General features: G+C 32.9%; 1 protein-coding gene across 1 annotated transcript; it reads left to right on the top strand.

Annotated features, from left to right (window-relative positions):
- The first annotated feature begins 266 nt into the window (after positions 1-266).
- LOC123654046 (intraflagellar transport protein 81 homolog) lies at positions 267-14,289 on the top strand. Its single transcript, XM_045590008.1, has 11 exons — positions 267-413; positions 7,790-7,995; positions 8,751-8,938; positions 9,381-9,502; positions 9,576-9,707; positions 9,915-10,046; positions 10,645-10,845; positions 12,285-12,404; positions 12,476-12,649; positions 12,939-13,325; positions 14,033-14,289. Exons 1-11 carry the CDS (start codon positions 267-269, stop codon positions 14,198-14,200), a joined length of 1,977 nt encoding a protein of 658 aa, XP_045445964.1. The 3' UTR covers positions 14,201-14,289.
- The last annotated feature ends 4,553 nt before the right edge of the window (positions 14,290-18,842 follow it).

The raw sequence follows: 18,842 nt of genomic DNA, 5'->3' as shown, positions 1-18,842 counted from the left end.
AATATATTCGCCTACACGCATTGTGGTGGATTAAGCTCTGATCCTTCTTCTACGTGGTGAAAGAGGCCTATACCCAGCAGCGGGATATTACAGGCTGAAGCGATGTAATAAACACAAACAACAACAATATAACTACCTATGGCAACACTTAACATATGGTTACATAAGGTTACCAGGACAACGTAACTCACAACATTTGCAATTTGTTGAGTACGTCGTTATAAAAAATATACTTTTTAAAACATTCTACAAGAAAATATTTCAATATGAGTGAGCTGATGAAGTTTATTGTGAAAGAACTGAATGCGATTTTGAATCGAAACTATGACCTGATAAAATTTGATGCTTTAGATGAAAAACAGCTACTGCAGGTTCTCGTTGACTTGCTCTGTCATTTTAATGCTGGTGATAAGGTAATTCTTGTTAATCTATAAATCTCTTTTATAAGTAATCCAGCTAAAATTACAATTTTTTCCTTCTCTGCAAACTAAACCCACTTAAGCTATTTCTCATTTATCATGTGTCGTCATACTTCAGCTATTTCTCATTTAGTAAATATCGTTTTGAATATTAATGCCATAGTCAAGTTTACTCTTATTCAATGACTAGCGACCCGCACCGGCTTCGCACGGGTGCAATGCTGATACTAAATATACTACAGAATGTCTTTATTTATAGTGTGAAGCTAGCTTATAGCATGATTATTAACATAATAACAACAACATTCAAATATGCGTCGTTAGATTACACGTTGTTACAGAATGTGTTGAAGAAATAAAGATTCACTGCTCGTTCCCCGTAGGTGATAGCGTGATATTATGTAGCCTATATGTTCACCCGACTTCTTAATGATATACGTGCCAAATTTGAAGTAAATCCATGCGGTACTTTTTGAGTTTATCCCGGACATACATACAGACAAACAGACAAAAATTCTAAAAACTATATTTTTGGCTTCGGTATCGATTGTAGATGTACAGTTGACAATGTACAGTTTTGACTTTCCTACCATTTTATTATATGTATAGATTATACATTAGTAACATCAGCGTCCACTTCAAATATTTTAATTTCTCATATCTCGTATTTTATTTAGTATTCTAAAAATTTAAACTTTACCTTAATGGTTTAAAAAAAAAACCAAAATACCATTACTATTAGAAATTCATACTAGTACAAGATAGTTTTAAATAAGGAACCAAAAGATTTTTGTAGTGTTTTCTTAAATATCTATACAAATAAATAAAATTGAAGTGTCTGTTTGTAATATTAAAATAACCACTTTTTACTAAATACATGTATACTAAAATAATATTTGTTACGATTTTGGTCTCTCTGTCTGTCTGTTTGTTCCGGCGAATCTCTGAAACGGCTGGACCGATTTTGAAGGGGCTTTCACTGACAGATAGCTGGTGCAATAAGGAGTAACTTATGCTGTATTTATTTTATAACTCTGCGAACTAAACAATAACTTTTTGTTAAATTCCACACGGACGAACTCGCGGGCACAGCTAGTATAAAATATAATTTTATTTTTTACTTGTATTATTTTTTACTTGTAATTATGATTTTTTTAAAGTGCAATAAAGAATATATATATATATATATATATATATATATATATATATATATATATATATATATATATATATTTAATATATATAAATCTCGTGTCACAATGTTTGTCCTCAATGGACTCCTAAACTACTTAACCGATTTTAGTCAAATTTGCACACCGTGTGCAGATTGATCCAACTTAAAAGATAGGCTATATTTTATTTTGATATATTATGTTATTATTATATTTCAGAAAAAAATAAGGTGATACGAAGTTCGCCAGGTCAGCTAGTATATATATATATATATATATATATTTTAACACATAGCGGAAAGAACTTTTTCGAGTAATTATTGGTTGAGTTCTATACCAATTAGGAATTGGGTTGCGCGAATTTAATCCAAACCTATGAAGGATAAGGGGAGTGGTTATTAAAGTTGACGTAATTTTATGTTTTCTTTTAATTTAATATCCATTTTAGTTTTTTTTTAATTCAACGTTAAAAGATATCTTAGGTAGAGATTATTTTTGTGTCAGCTGATATTTCAAAAATAATTGTAACATGCTAACTATGAAGGTAGTGTAAACAAATAATTACACAATACAAAAAAATTGTGTACACAATCCCTAACAGTCAAGTTCCAATCAAATCACACTCCAGCAACGATACGTCTGTTGTTTCTTGTTTAACAATATTATACCAGATCGAGATCGCACCGAGAACGAACTGAGATCAACACTGTAATATGGATCGAGCCTTAGTTTGATTAACTGGAGATTGAATATATCTGTTATCGCTCTGATAATAATCGCGAGCTTTTGTGACAATTTTCTGTTAGTGTTGATAGTAATTTAAAACATACTTTATTTTTACCCAATTAATTTCTCTTAAAATAATGAGTGCAATCTGAAAACTCATTAATCTTACGACTGTTTCATCAAGCAACGCGTATCAAGACATGTTTATAAGCAAAGTATTTTATTAAAGTAAAAATTTATGAAGCTATAATCAAACGGAAATTGCCTCTCTCTAATCCATCAAAACAAATTCTGTATCTGGAAGCTTATTAACCCTTAATTACTCGCATGGGGTCAAAGCATTTTCGGATTAAAAAATGAAGCACTTGACTCGGCCCGATTTCTCCCGCGCCCTCGCTAGCTTCATAACGTGCGTCTAAGTTTGTATTTTACTAGCGACCAAGTCACAGGAGTGGAAGGATGCGTCGCTGCACTCTTCAGCGCTGACCCCGTGCGAGTAATTACGTTACTTTTTTGGAAGAGGTAAGTTTTTTATTTTATGTATTTTTTTTGTGTATTATGAATTATATTTGTGTTATTGTATGTTCAGTGAATAAATGTTTGTTATAAATATGTTTTTTACATCTTTATACAATGAAATTATTAAAAAATTCCGTTTTACTACGAGTTTTGTCTTTTTGTCAGAGTTAGTCATGGATAGGAGAGAACAGCGATTTGCGCAATGGTTGGTAGAGAATGAAGGAGGTTCTGATGAAGAAGAAGTTGGAGGGTCAGGTTTCTTATGTTCAAAAACCAAAAAAGCTATTGTGTTGTTATCTTCCATGCATCATGTAGCTCATATCGACCCAGCCTCAACTGACAAGCAGAAACCTGAAATAATAACATTTTACAACAGCACTAATGGAGGAGTGGACACCAATGATCACTTGTGTGGTACATTCAACGTAGGGAGGTGAACCAAACGGTGGCCGTTAGCCATTTCCTTCCACCTGATAGATGTTTCAGGCATAAATGCACTCATTGTACATCGAGTAAATACCGAAAAATCACGTACTCACATGAGGCGTAATTTCTTGCGGCAATTGTCTGTTGAACTTATTCATAATAACCAAAAACGACGACTTGAAGTCAGAGCAACTCCTAAGAAGGTAAAAAAACGTCTGATGGAAGAGCACGAGTTGGAAAATCGCGTCCCGCCAACCATTGCAAAACGTGAACGTTACAACAGCTGCCCAAGGAAATGCGATCGCAAAGTACCAACAAAATGCAAGAAATGTATAAGATTTGTGTGCTATGATCATTCTGATATATACTGTCAACAGTGTAACGAGAGTGATTTGGAGAGTTCCAAAAAAATACGAGTATTTACTATGATCTCAGTATACCTAAGTACAAATTGTTGATTATTGATATTAATTTTATTTTAACTTGTTTTTGTATAATTAATTAGTAATTCATGTTATTACTTATAGATATTATAAAATAAACATAGCACTTTAATAATAAAATCGTTTCATTTACTTATATATTTCAAAATATATTAAAAACTACTCATACTATTTGGGGTCACCCATGACCCCATGCGAGCAGTAATGTAATATTCTTTGTGCGAGTAATTAAGGGTTAAGTTTTTATCCAGTGCCAGACTAAGCCTATTGGGGGCCCCGTTTGTTGGTGTATTTTTGTAAGCTTTTTACTTAAATAACATTTCGGGTACGATCGTGTACGTTTAGATAAAAACTCGCTAAATGAAACGTTGTTCAATGAAAAATCAATAAATTAAAATGTTTTTTTTTTTTTAAAACAATCTCTTATATAAACTGCAGGACGCCTAAATATGAAATTTGGGAAGGAGATAATTTGTAGTTAGTAGATGTCTGCTAAGAACGGATTTTTCGATAGGGCCGGTTTAACGGGACTTTTGAATAAAAGTCTTTCATTTTCGTGCTACAAACTTAAAACTTGGCAGAGAGATTGTTAATAGTAAGAAGTCCACTAAGAACGAATTTTGTGACAGAGTCGTATAATGAAGGTCTAAGGGCTCCGAAAGATTAAATAAAAGTCCTTAATTTGACTCAGATGTAGTTTATAGTTGGTAAAATTCCATTAAGAGTGGTTTTTCGATAGGGCCGCATTAAAGTTATGTTAGGGTTCTCACAAGTTTGTATGAAAATCCATCTTTTTTTGTCGCTAAGAACGGATTTTGTGGCTGGATCAGATTAATGTGGTCTAAGGGCTCGAGAATATTTTTTTTATTTATTGGTTTATCAGCAGTTATTGCACTAAAACATTCTTTACATAAGGGAAAATAGGTACATTATGTTTAATCTAAGTGTACAACTCATCTAGGTAAACACCACATGCATATAATTAAACACAATTCAGTAGACAAACATAAAATCAGTTATCCAAAACAGTGACAAAACAAAGCTACAAAACTTACATCAAGTATCTAAAAAACAGCGACTGGCAGGTGGTAAATCGATAGCAAGATTATGGACTTGGCTCTTATATTGTCTTGTCTTACCTATGTTGTATTGTCTTGTATGATGTGATATTTTGTATGATAGTCCTTAGTTTTTTGTGCTACATGCCTGAAATTTGGCAGGGAAATGGTTAGTAGGAGCGTTTTGGTGGAAATAGTTTCGATTGCATATAACATAAGTAAGTATCCCAGTGTTCCCCTTTTTACAAAAATGCGCAGACGGAGGGGTATGAAATTTCGCACACTTATAGTTCATATAGAGAAGGAGTGCAGAATGCTAATCGTTTTTTTTTAATTATATATAAAAAATACATAAAATCAATAAAAAAAAAAACATTACACACATCACTACGTACCTGTTTGACACACACACTGATACGAGTATATACTCTTTTGTTTATTGTAAAACTTATAATTTAAATTGGTTATGGTCGAATTTCGACCACTGGATGACCACTAGTAGAAATAAAAAATCCCAACTAGCTTTTTATGTTTTACCGTATTATTCATGTACATACTACCGAATAATTGTGTTTGCTCTCAAACGAAACCGACTTCACTTGCGTCGAAAAGTAATAAGTAAGTACGACGTAGGTTTTCGATAAAACAGTCAATAATATTTCATATTATTATCTATATTATCTATCTATATACATGCAAATGAATGCTAAGCGCCCAACTCGAGAACAGCTCGACCAATTCGGCTAATTTATTTTTTGTGTAGGCCCACAATTTAATACAAAAAAAATTACTATTAACTTTTGACAGAACGAAGTCTGTCCGGGCAGCTAGTTAGGAATAATTCAAAAAGTAATCATCAAATCTCAATAAATTTAAATGGCACCACATGACAAGCACCAGTTCGAGTAAAAACAGAATCATCAAAATCAGTACAGCCAGTGAAAATTAGGTAACACAAAAAATACAATCGGATATCGAACATATTCCATCATTTGTTGAAGTCGGTTAAATATTAGTTATCTTGTTTTTTTAATTCGATTTTTTTAGGTAGGACCTCAAATTCCAAAATGATTTACTTTTAAATGTGTAGGGTGTAAATCGAAATTAGATGCACTTTTAATTTAAAAAAAAAACATACAGCGCTAGAAAAGAAAATGGGAAAAGGTTTCATATTTAGGATACAATACTGTTAATCGAATCACGCATAACTTTGTTCATTATTTTCTGATTTGGATTTTATTTTGTTGAACCCACAGTTTATATGTTGTAATTTTGAATTATTTAAACAAAAAATGTCTTTGCCATATATGATACGTACTTCTTTTATGAAGGCTTCAAGGTAAATTATGTGATCAAGCTTATCCTATTGGTACTTAGTTATAAAAAGGACCAAATTTCATCAGTGAAGTTTGTCAGTTAAACAACAAACTAAATAAGCGTTAAGATTAACTACCTCTTATTACTTTCTGTAAAAATTTCAGACGTAACGCACAACGCTTCAGCCTGTAACATCCCACTACTGGGCATAGGCCTCTTTCCCCATGTAGGAGAAGGATCAGAGCTTAATCCACCACGCTGCTCCAATGCGGGTTGGCGGATATATTCCCTACTATGAGTAACGATCGCTATCAGTTGTACATAATAACAACCGGGACCGACGGCTTAACGTGCTCTCCGAGGCACGGTGGGGAGACCCACAAAGTATGCACAAACACTCAGACCACGGCAAACACCTGTATAGCCAATACAAACGTTTGTCATGTGCGGGGATCGAACCTGTAACCTCCAGCGCAACAGGTACAATCCATGGCTGTAACCGTTACGCCAACGCGGCGTCTTCTTAACGCTTGTTGGGATATGAACTCTCCAAGATTTTTACAAAAATTATTATTATATTTTCTTGAATCAAGTAATATAATTCGTATTTGGGGTCTTGAAAGACGAGAATTTCTCGAATATTGGATTCAGTAGCTGTATGATGTCTGTATTATATAATTGTGTTTGCTCGCAAACGAAAAAAAACCGACTTCAATTACATCGACGAGTAATACAACGTAGATCGACGAAAAAATACTCAAGTAACTGCGCGTTATCAAAGATTACTCAAAAAGTAGTTATCAGATCTCAATGAAATTTATATTTGACCACATGACAAACATCAGCTTTCGATTAAATTAAAAATTATTAAAATCGTACACCCAGTAAAATGTTATTGCGGATTTTCAAGAATTTCCATCAATTTCTCTGAGATCCCATCATCAGATCCTGGTTTCCTTATCATGATACCAAACTAGAGATATCTCCTTTCCGACAAAAAAAGAATTATCAAAATCGGTACATCCAGTAGAAAGTTATGCGGTATAATACAACGTAGGTCGACGAAAAAAAGCGTCAAGTAAAAACGCATTATTAGATATAACTCGAAAAGTAGTTTTAGATCTCAAATAAATTTAAATGGGACCAATTGGCACACACCACCTTTCGATTAAAAAAAAAATTGTCGAAATCGCTCCACCCAGTCAAAAGTTCTGAAACATAAAAAAAAAAAAAAAAAAATACAGTCGAATTGAGAACCTCCTCCTTTTTTGGAAGTCGGTTAAAAATAGTCCCTCACGACCTCAAACTATCTCTGTTTGAAATAAATAAATAAGTAGTTTATCGGTAACTGGAGGCTCTCGGAATCGTGTGATTAAAAAAAATCTTATCTATAAAATTCTCTTGTCACAATGTTAGTTACCATACTCCTCCGAAACGGCTGGACCGATTTTTCTGAAATTTATATGCATATCGGGTAGGCCTGAAAAATCGGCCAACATCAATTTTTATTAAGTTATAAGGTGGGGGGGGGGGGGGCGGGATTAAGGGTGATTATAACATATATGGCAAAACAACGTTTGCGGGGTCAGCTAGTTCATATTATAATTTTGAATTTATGGTACATACTCGTAGTTTGCTATCATTTCAAAGAAATTTATTGCGTAGATGTATAAAATATTCTTTTAGAAAATCTTTATTTTTTTAAATAGCTAAATATTCGAGACGAAGACCCAGAAACTGTGACGGTACGAATATTGGAAATGTTGGGGAACGTCAAATATCGGCCACCGGCAGGCATCGAACCGACGCTATTTAGGTCGCAATTACTATCTGGAGATTCGCGAACTATTCATCATGCCTTACATTGGATCCTGTCGAATAAAGAACAAGTAAAAAATACAGCGTATCTTGCCAAGTACGTATATTACAACAATTTTAAAATTCCTTTACAAATTTTACTGTTTTATTTTAAAAAAACTAAGTACCTATCATATTTATGGGCTTTATACTAATTTAATATAGAAAACATAAAATTAATATATTATGTTTAACGATATAACAATAATTATGTACAATAAATAAAGACATAACATATACATTAATGATATATTGTAAATAAAGAACATCAAGAAGTAATTAGAAATTTACGAAAACTTTAGCGTGCATGCCTCTGAATCGACAGGGAAGTTTAATTTTCTCCCTCATTAATTACAGTTACGAACTTCTAATACATTAGCTCTACGTGTAAAAAACTTTTGAGCGAGGTATAGTTTCCTTGACTTATAGCCATAAAATATGATTCGTGGATAAATATATAAATGAACTATATAATTTAAAAGAACGATATTTTCACCAATGATTGTTTGTTTTGCCAAACCAGATAGTTAATGTTTTTTTACATTTTAGAAAAAAATATTTTTTACATTTTATGAAAATTGTTAAAAACTGAAAAAAAGTTTACGATTTTGAAAAATATCGCATCTCTGCTTTAATAGAGTCCGAAAATCATATTTCGTTTACAGAAGATACATTTTTGCTGTTTATTCGGTTTTTGTATCCATAAAAGAAAAAAAGCGGTTAATACGCTACTATTATTATTAATTTTCATGATCGTTATATGTTAGTATACTCGTATAACTTCTAAATTTTTAATTATATAGTAATTTATAGGTATTTAAAGATCCCTGATATACCAGCTGATGTAGCACGAAACAGTTCTGTACAAGACTTATTAGACTTATATCAAAACTTAATAGATGAATTTAAAGATGTTCATAAGAGAACGAGACTGTTGCAAAAAGAAAACGCTGCTGAAATGATTAACGACATAAAAGAAATGGCCGTCGAGAGAGACATCGGTATAATCTTTGTTGATTTTAATGCTACATCTAATTAAAGTATCTTTGTCTTAGAATTATGTTCATTAACGCTAAAATACATTGTGTACTCTGTACTAACAAAGTTGTAGCAGGTACTCAAGCATCATGCTACGGTTTTCTATTATTCATAAGCATTTTGTGTACTAGGTACCCTGTCAATTTATGTGAGCAAAATGTAATTTAACTTATCACGTTATATCCTAGTTTATTCTAGAGAATAAATAGAATTTTTACAAATATACTGTTTAGTTGTAATTTTAATATACATTAGAAAATCTCTTGGGAGCCTTATGTAAATACAATTTACCTACCTCAAGTCTCGCAATCGACGTCCTATGGGAATGTCACGAGTAGTAAAGAAACAAAATAAAGAATCCAAAAAGTATTTTCAGTATAATAAATCGTGTAATAAAACTTTTAGTGATCAAGAGATTGGAAAATGTTCAAATACATTTGGTAGACGTAAGAGATAAGGAGGAACTGTTAAATATGAGTAAACTTTTGCGCTTACAACAAGAAAGGGCAAAGGAGTTAGAAAATCAAGTATGTATTTCAGATTTGAATTTCAAATATAATTTTATTATTTCATTACTATAAATATGTCATCTTCTTGTAGTACGATATGCAGCAGCTACAGCTAAAAACTGCGTCGGAACAGTTAAAGCGGTACTTAAACGTCATTCACGGCCAGAGTGCTTCTCCCAAGAGCGCGTCCGATGTCATTAAACATTTACAGGAGGAAATTCAGGTTTCACTAACTTTTTTTGGACTTAAACCTTTATAACATTGAAAAGCGTATTTTCGTTTTAACATTTTTGTATCTGCCTGTGTGCAAATTTGAAATGAAAAAAATATAATCAAAAGCATCAATAAATAAGAAACTAATTTGGGCAGATACTGTAGCTCGTACATCATACACATCATCATCGTACGTTAATGGGACTATTGTTTACAGTTGAATAGCTATCTTGTTAAAGAGAAACTACCACAGGAGAGTGCGAATTTACAAAAAGAGTTAAATATAATGCAGATGATTGCTTCAGAGCAGCATCCTACCAGGTCGGATTTAATAACAGTTCAAGATAAGGTACGAGGCTTAACTTCCACTTTAATTTGAGTATTAAAATTTCAGATAGCGATGTTAAATTTCGAAATCACCGATAGAGTATTAAAACTTTTAACACTTTAGCATTAAACTTTTGCGGAGATAGTCGAAGCTTCAAACGTTTTTATAACTCTGTTTTACAAGTTTACGGCTTTGAAGACACTGTCGCTAAAATTATTTTGAAGTTTATTTTATATTTCGTTTTTTACCAATTCATATAAACGATGTTCGAAATATTAATTATTTGCTTAGTTTCAAGTCACATATACTCGTACTCGTAGCAGCACCAAACTGTACTGGGGTAACCAAAATGTTTTGCATACTATTTCATACTATAAATAGCAGTCGCATGTTTTATAGCCTATAGCCACCCTCAAGAAGCCTTACTATTCGCAGTTCAATTTAGCAGTGTTATTTTTAAACAAAATCTATAAACATAATGTATATAACTTTTGTAAATTGTAACTTTTTTAAATTGAGTTTCTTGTTATATAATTGTATATACAAACGATAATAGATACGAAATTTAAAACAGAGAACTTCTCTAAATATATATTAATTAAAATGCTACATACAATAGATAGCGGCTGTAAACAGTGAGGTAGAGCAGCTGGTGCAACGCCGCCTCGCCGCGTCCGACCCTCAGGAAGACAAACTCGCGCCGTTCCGACAACAGGCCGCTGTTATCAGGCGCAACAAGGAAGCGAGTGCTGCCCGCGTCCACGAGCTCGCCGCTTCGTTAAAAGAACACGAAGCTACACTGGCTGATCTTCGCTCACAGGTTCGTATAGAACAATTAATCGTGGCCTAACATGGTCGCATCATTTTTAAAATTTCTATGTTGTCGGGAATCCTTCTTTTTTGTTAAAATTAAAGCTACATTATTTTGATATAGTTCCCACTTAACTAAAGAAAAATAAGACAGAGCGTAAATATTACATACTGAAAATACAGTTTCACAGACGAAAAATGAAAAAACTTGAATCAAGCTCAGTTTCTTATGAATTAAAGTAGCACTTTTGATATGATCTGGGGTCCAGATATAAACAGACAGACAGAATTTTTTTTGGCTTCAATACAAATGAATGCTATTAAAAAAAAATTCAAAGTACAGAATTGGATTTGTTATAGTTATATTATAATTGTGGATTTGCTAAATCAGACGATAGTATGCAGTTGTTTTAAAAATATGTATGTATGAATACACAGAAATTTTTATATTCTCATAAATTGTTCAACTACCAGTTAAAAATAAACAATGTTTAATCATAAACTTCTTTTACAAAAATAATAACGTGCGTGTTACCTTGACTACGTAAAAATACTTAATAAAGTTTGTCAGTTTTCATAGTAACTATTAAGAATTTCCCTTCTAATTATCATATAATAAGTATATAGCAATTATAGTTAGACCTAAACGGGCTTACTAGGATATTCGTTTTGAAGTTATTGATATTTCGGTGACGTAACAGAGGGTCACAGGTCACGGGCGATAGCAACGTCACCTAAATATGGAAATTCTCTAAATGACAATTGCGGTAAAGTCTGTGTAAGTGAAAGTAAAAATACTTAATTGTATATTATTCTACAGATGTTATAAAAGTTAATGAGGTATTTTAATATACGTGGCATATCCGATTACTTCTTAAAGAATTTTCATAGATATGCCACCTCGAACAGATATCGGAACATTTTTCTCATTTCGAGTAATCGGTCATTATGTCGAAATGTCGAAAGATTCGGCGCTGATAATTTCTGTGCAATTTCTTTTCTAAATGAAGATAGGAAATCTTTGAATAGAATGAATAATCTAATATATAAAATTCTCGTGTCGCGGTGTTTGTAGTTAAACTCCTCCGAAACGGCTTGACCGATTCTCATGAAATTTGGTGTGCATATTAGGTAGGTCTGAGAATCGAACAACATCTATTTTTCATCTACCTAAATGTTAAGGGTAGTCCACCTCTAAATATTTTTATTTATTTTTTTATGATACAACATTAAAAAATACACACAACTCTAAATTTTCAACCCTCTACGATCAACCCCAATTTTTAAATAGCATTTAGCAGCAAGACAACGTTTGCCGAGTCAGCTAGTTTATGATAAATCTGTACCAATAATCAATGCATTTTGTTATCTTCGAAATTAGCTTTGTTCTGTTTAATGCTTAACTATTTTATTAAAGGATTCAGGATTTTTATTACATATCTATTCTAGGTAAAACAACTACTTGGTGACATGGTACTTAGAGGTGAAGAACTGAAGAAATATGTCAATGCTTTACGGACCAAAAGTAATCTCTACAAAAGACAGAGAGCTACTCTTTCTTCATTTAAGGTATAATTGTTTCTTAAATTTAGTATGAAGTAGCATTGAAATTATGTATAAAATAAAAGCTTTTAATCTAGGTAGAAGCGGGCATTCTCACTAGGACATTACACATTTTAAGTACAAACGACCCTACAGTTGAAATAGCTCTTGTAAACCATAAAAAGACGAAAATTGATGAAGATGACATTGTTCAAAAGGATCATGACAAAACTACGGATTTGACGAAGAAGTCATTACATGACATGTCTCAGGTACATTGAACTATTGAAAATTGATTAGTAGTGTATAAATACAGTTATAGGGGTCAGCTGTTTTACACGCATTGCAGAAAAACTACTGAATAGATATCAATTAATTGTTTTTAATTTTATTTTTAAACACTTAACCAGCTTAAAAAAAAGCGTATTTTTTATATATATAGTCGTACTTGTATTCTTACATAGCTAATTTGTATGTAAAGTGTTATTCCATCAAATATTTTTGACAACTTTGACATATTTATTACTTTTAATAATGAGATTTTTCGATTTAATTTTATAGCTAGTAGCACAAACGGCTCAAAAGCTGTCGCAGGTACGTCAAGAAATACAGCCTCTGGGTGAAAAAGTAAAACCTATTAAACAAGAGTTTCAGGAAATTCAACAGCAATACGAGCAAAAGAAGAGAATCTACGAAGCCACGTCTATAAATATCTCTTCTCAAATGGATCCGTTAAAGAATCAAGTGAAGGAGTTGACTGACCAACTGAATAATAAGGAAGATGAATGGAAAAATTTAAGGCAGAAAATAACTAAAGCGGAAAGTTTACAGGAAATCGTTATGTTCGAAATGAAAAACTCAATGCAATCTCCGAGGAAACCTTCACAAATGGAAGCCTTGAAGAAAAAGGTCGCTGATATGGAAGAAGCCGTCAAAAGTTTAGAGGAGGTAACCACACTGTTTTTATATCGTCGTTATAACGTATTTTATTGATTTAAGACGAAAAGTCCGATTACAAGTCTTACTAGAGGTAGTGAAAAAGTTATCGCAAGTTTGTCTCGAGCGCAAATATTATATGAGTTTTTTATATATATTCATAAGGCTTAAGAAATATTTTATGTAGGACAGATATGACTATTTTATGATGCTTCTGCAAAGCAAATTTCACAATTGTCGTACGTAGTACGTAGTAGTAGGTACTTACATAACTCCCGAGGGTGCTCCAATTTCCAGCGAAACATGTGTCGAGTGCCTAGTATATAAATTGAATGCTTAGGATTATGCGATGCTGTTTGTTATGAACGGTGTCTCACAAGACTTAGTTTAGTTCTGTATTTGCATGTATTTAGGACCTTTTTGTTTGTACATTCCATTTATTTATTTTATATTTAATATACATTTAGTAATATACGTTTAGTAAAATAGTGACTTTACGGCTACCCAGTTTAGCCACGCTCCTTGACAAATAAAATCGTAGTAAAGTAGAACGCTTTGTTCATATAGACTAGTTGAAATAAGTCTTTACACAGGCAGCAGACTATGATTTAATTGGTCAAGTGGCTTAGCTGAGTGATATTAATGAGTCCTTATTATAATTATATTATTTTCTTAACGCGAATAGACTGTAGCTATATACGTTTTTATTTATCGTTTAGGAACAAAGAGCAATAAGTTCTCGTCAAGGAGTCGTGCAGGAGCAAACTCGTCTATGGCAGAACACACTGCAATTGTTGCGCTGCAAGATAAAGGCGCGTAACGAACCCGCCGCGCGGCAAGAGCGCATGCACATCACGCAACATTCGCAAATGTTGACCCTTACTTAAAACTTTTCTTATTATTCCTTGAATACCAAGATTTAATTTATTATAACGAAGTAATAATATTTAATAACAATAAACATATGTATTAACAATTTTATATATAAAATTCTCGTGTCACAATTTTAGTTACCATACTCCTCCGACACGGTTTGACCGATTGCTATGAAATTTTGTGTGCATATCGGGTTGGCTTGAGGATTCATCATTACAGCCTATACAGTCCACTGCTGGACATAGGCCTCCACAAGTTTACGCCAAAAATAACGTGAACTCATGTGTTTTGCCCATAGCTTGAGGATTGGCCAACATCTATTTTTCATACCCCTAGCGTTTGCGGGGTCAGCTAGTATGCCTTTCCCTAGAGTGAGGGATATGAAATAAGTCTGATTAGTTTGAGGTTAGAATCCCTTGGAAAATTAGGAAGATTTTTTTAGATCACTTGAATCAAATAAAAAAATTGTGCTCTCGCTCTACTAGCAGTCATCAGTAGGGCACAAAAGTTTTTCTGTTCCCCTTCTATCAAATTGCTCCTAATCAAACAAAAAAGAACCTTTATTCAGTTACTCATGGAAAATATTACTGTCTCAAACAAAAATATAACAAATCATTATATATGGGTTTTAATTACGCTACAACCCCTATTACGTTGCCTTTATTACATGTTCAAAGGAACCTTGATTTGAAACGTAGAATTCCACAAGCTCCTTTAAAATATAACATATTCAACTTGACGGTAGATCAAAACTGAAATTTTCCTTTGATAAGGAAACATGTCAAAGGAAAATGACATACGCGGTATTTAACAATTTAATATGAAAAAATATTAGGAACAAAGATATGTTCTTTTATGCACTATTTATAAATAAAGTTATTAAAATGGATTCTAATAATAAAAGGCAATAGGTAAGTATCACCAACATAATTATTATTTTGGTGGTAAGTGGCAACATGAAAACTTTTCTTACCGATCGAACGATTAAAAAAATGAAATATCACCTGATACATCATCTCGAGTCTAAACGTAATAAAAGAAAATGGAATAATGCTAGTATGGATTATTCTGTTTTTGTTATAATCATGAATTTTCTTGTAAAATCCCACTGCTAGGTATAGGCCTCTATGTTCATGTAGGAGAAGGATTTGTAGCTTAATCCGTCACTCCATTCTAGTACCAATCGCTATCAAGTATTTATGGTAACAACCGAGACGGACTGCTCAGCATGTATATGTAGTGCATAGGCCTCTTTCTGCATTTAGGAGATTGGAGCTTAAACCACTAAGCTGACCGCTAAGGGTTAAGATATGTTCCCTACTATGAGTAACGATCGCTATCAGGTGTCTATGATATCAACTGGGACCGATGACTTAACTCACAAGGACAGACATCATAACCGGAAAGAAAATTTGAATAAAAAATCAAAAATCCATGCCGAGAGGGAAATGGGATCCACAAATCGTCAATGCTTAGCCGAGTACATGGCACACCCACCACTAGACCAGAGTGGTTGTTATGTTTTAAATTTAAACAAGAGGTATGAAAAAATAATGTATAATATTTTAAATAAATTTTTAAATAAAAATTTCACCTTTACAATTAACACTAAGATCATACAATGCTCAACAAAAGAAAAATGTCTGGGCTTTTCGATAGATGATAAATTGATTTGGAAAGAACACATAGAGCACGTTGGAACCAATCTACTACCTATACTGGGTGCATTGAGAAAGGTATCAAACTGCATTTATAATAAAGTACGAACGATAATTTATAGCACCTTAGTTTAAATCTAACATTGAATATTTAATAGAAATGTGGCGATGTGTCGCTAAGATAAATTTAATGCCTTTACAAAGAATTCAAAATAAAGTGATCAAAGTACTATTTCACTATCCCTATTATACATCAACCAATTAATTGTATCAAGAAACAAATTTTTTAAATATAATCACCCAATTATACAGCTACTAGCTGTGTGCGCGGCTTCACCCGCGTTGAAATCAGTGTTTCACAAAGTTTTACCGGCAAACTTCCAGTGAAACTTTCATCAAAATCGGCTTAGTCATTCCGTTAACCTTCCTCTTGAAGCACTCTCTCCATTGGTGAAAGTGCATGAAAATTCGTTCAGTAGATTTTGAGGGAATCGACCACATACACTTTTGGGGATTTTGTTTTATAATACACTAACTGTTGCCCGCGACTACGTTCGCGTGGTTATGAAGATATGCATTACTATTGAGATGTTTAACGCAAACTATTTTTTCATTTCAGTCACTTGAAATGCTTATCACACTGAGTAACTTTTTAAAAGGCACAATTTAGTATAATTTAATAGTCATTTTTATAAAACCTCTCTATACACCACATTTTTAGCTTTATTTTCAGGCTGCAGTATAAATAACCTATCAGGCAAACTTATAGCTGCTGTTTATGTTTCGTACAAACTATCAACCCCAATTAAACTCCCTTAGCGGTGGAATATCGCAAAATCCGTTCTTATCCGAAGTCTACTTACTATAATCTACCTCCCTACCAAATTTCATCTTTGTCCATCCTGGATGGATTAAAAACCGCTGGATGGTCCCAGCGGTTTTTGAGTTCTCTTGATGAATGAGTCAGTGACCTTTCTCTTTTATATATATAGATTACGATACATTATTTGGACACTGTAAGTGACACGAAGACGTTGCTGTCCGTCTATGGCTTTTTTATTTAGAAGCCAGCAGTTGTTGTCTTTTTGTTTGTTTTTAATGGATAAACTCAAAAAGTACTAAATACTGCCTGATTTTAATAATTCTTTCACCAGTAGAATGCTGCATAACATAGTGACGTAGGAGAAAACGTAATAGTCAAAATCCTATAATCGACGCGGGCTAAACCGCGGCGGAAAGTAGTTTATACTTCTCAAGAAATTACAACCTAAAGTTACGATACGTAACGATAATTTAAATATACTCCTATTACTTTTGGTTTTTATTATGTCTATAGGTTAATTAATATATATTAATATGGAATATGGTGTAATATCTGTTGAAAAGACATTATTTGGATTTACAGTATTAGTTTCATACAACGAAACAAGGTTAAATTAAAATTGAGATATATGTTTTTTGATCTTTTTAAATATATGATATAATATGTGCATATGACACTGATATTGTGTAGTGGTTCTGTTTCCGCTCGGGATGGATATTTGTATTTGTACAAATATATATTTGTTTCCGGTCTGCATGTCTGACTTTTGACGGCGTGTTGGCGCAACGGGCACAGCACTGGTTTGTGGCTGTTGGGCTGGCGGTTGCGGGTTCGTTTCCCGCACATTAAAAACAATTGTATTGGCCAATTGCGTTTGCCGCGGTCTGGGTGTTTGTGCAGTCCTTGTGGGTCTCCCCGCCATGCCTTGGAGAGCACGTTAAGTCGTCGGTTCCGGATGTTATCATGTACACCTGATAACGATCGTTACTCATAGTAGCGAATATACCCGCCAACCCGCAGTTGAGCAACGAGGTGGATTAATCGCCAAAGTAATTATATGATACAGTTGTCAATTTTGCAGTTGGTTTTTCAAAATTGTATTGTGTATTGTACAAGTTACGATCACGTTGTAGTCTATTTCAAATTTTTTTGGACGTAAGAAAGTTAGTTTTCTACCAACTTCCAAAAACGATCGGAAGAGTGGATCGATTTCGATGTTTCTTTTTTTGTTTGAAAGGTGGTGCTTGTGATACGGTATTGTGATATGTTTAATAGATTGTATACGTGAATAACCAAAATAATTTATGTGAAATATGATGGTCTCTTGATTTGCTAATAAGACGGTTAACCTTGAACAAAACCATATGTTACTATGTACTTACTTGCCCTAACGATTTAACAAATAGATGATTCTGTTGTTTTGTAAGGCAAGACTACAGACTTACACATTTTATACGTAGCTATCTTCACACATTACATTTATTCACATATTACATTTATTCATTTCACATATTAAATTTTATACGTAGGTATCTTATTTTAATACATGAGTATTAAGTAAATAACGAGTAGTTTTTATTATTACTCTTGACATAATTTATGAAAATGATAATTTATTACTTCATTTACCAACTAGATGTGCCCGCGACTTCATCAGCAAATTTAAAAGTTCAAAAAAGTTATTGTTCAATTTGCAGTTATAAAATAAATAAATTTAAGTTACTCATTATTACACCAGCTATTTACCAGTAAAAGTCACATCAAAATCGGTCCATCCATTTCAGAGATTATCCGGAACAAACTGACCGACAGTATCGTGTATAAATCCATACGCATTTAGTAAAAAGCAGTTATTCTAATATTACAAACAGATACTCCAATTTTATTTATTTGTATAGATATATATATTAGTTAATTAGGATTGTTGTATTTGGTCATGTTATAAAGCCAGTAGATCCTATCGTATTAGGTAAATAGTGTTGATTTGACCTTAAAGGATTTCGGCTTAAGGGCCTCTGATTTGTTTGTCTGGTCCAATACGGAGCTTTATAAAGTCTTCTGGAGGATTGAAATTGGAGGATTGAGATTAAAATTCCTTCTCTAGTAGAATGCTGTTATTACTGAGTGACATACATTATTTTAGAAATGTAAGTAAACGGAAGTGAAACAATA

Source organism: Melitaea cinxia, chromosome 5 (assembly GCF_905220565.1).
Source record: "Melitaea cinxia chromosome 5, ilMelCinx1.1, whole genome shotgun sequence".
Classification (NCBI taxonomy): domain Eukaryota; kingdom Metazoa; phylum Arthropoda; class Insecta; order Lepidoptera; family Nymphalidae; genus Melitaea; species Melitaea cinxia.
Note: the sequence above shows the minus strand (reverse complement) of the source record. Positions and strands in the feature narration are given on the sequence as shown.

Excerpts from the sequence above, each read along its gene's own strand:
- LOC123654046 (XM_045590008.1), top strand. The coding sequence starts at position 267 with ATGAGTGAGCTGATGAAGTTTATTGTGAAAGAACTGAATGCGATTTTG. Across the intron at positions 7,996-8,750 it reads AATACAGCGTATCTTGCCAA|GTATTTAAAGATCCCTGATA; the intron begins GTACGTATATTA and ends AGTAATTTATAG. Across the intron at positions 9,503-9,575 it reads CAAAGGAGTTAGAAAATCAA|TACGATATGCAGCAGCTACA; the intron begins GTATGTATTTCA and ends ATCTTCTTGTAG.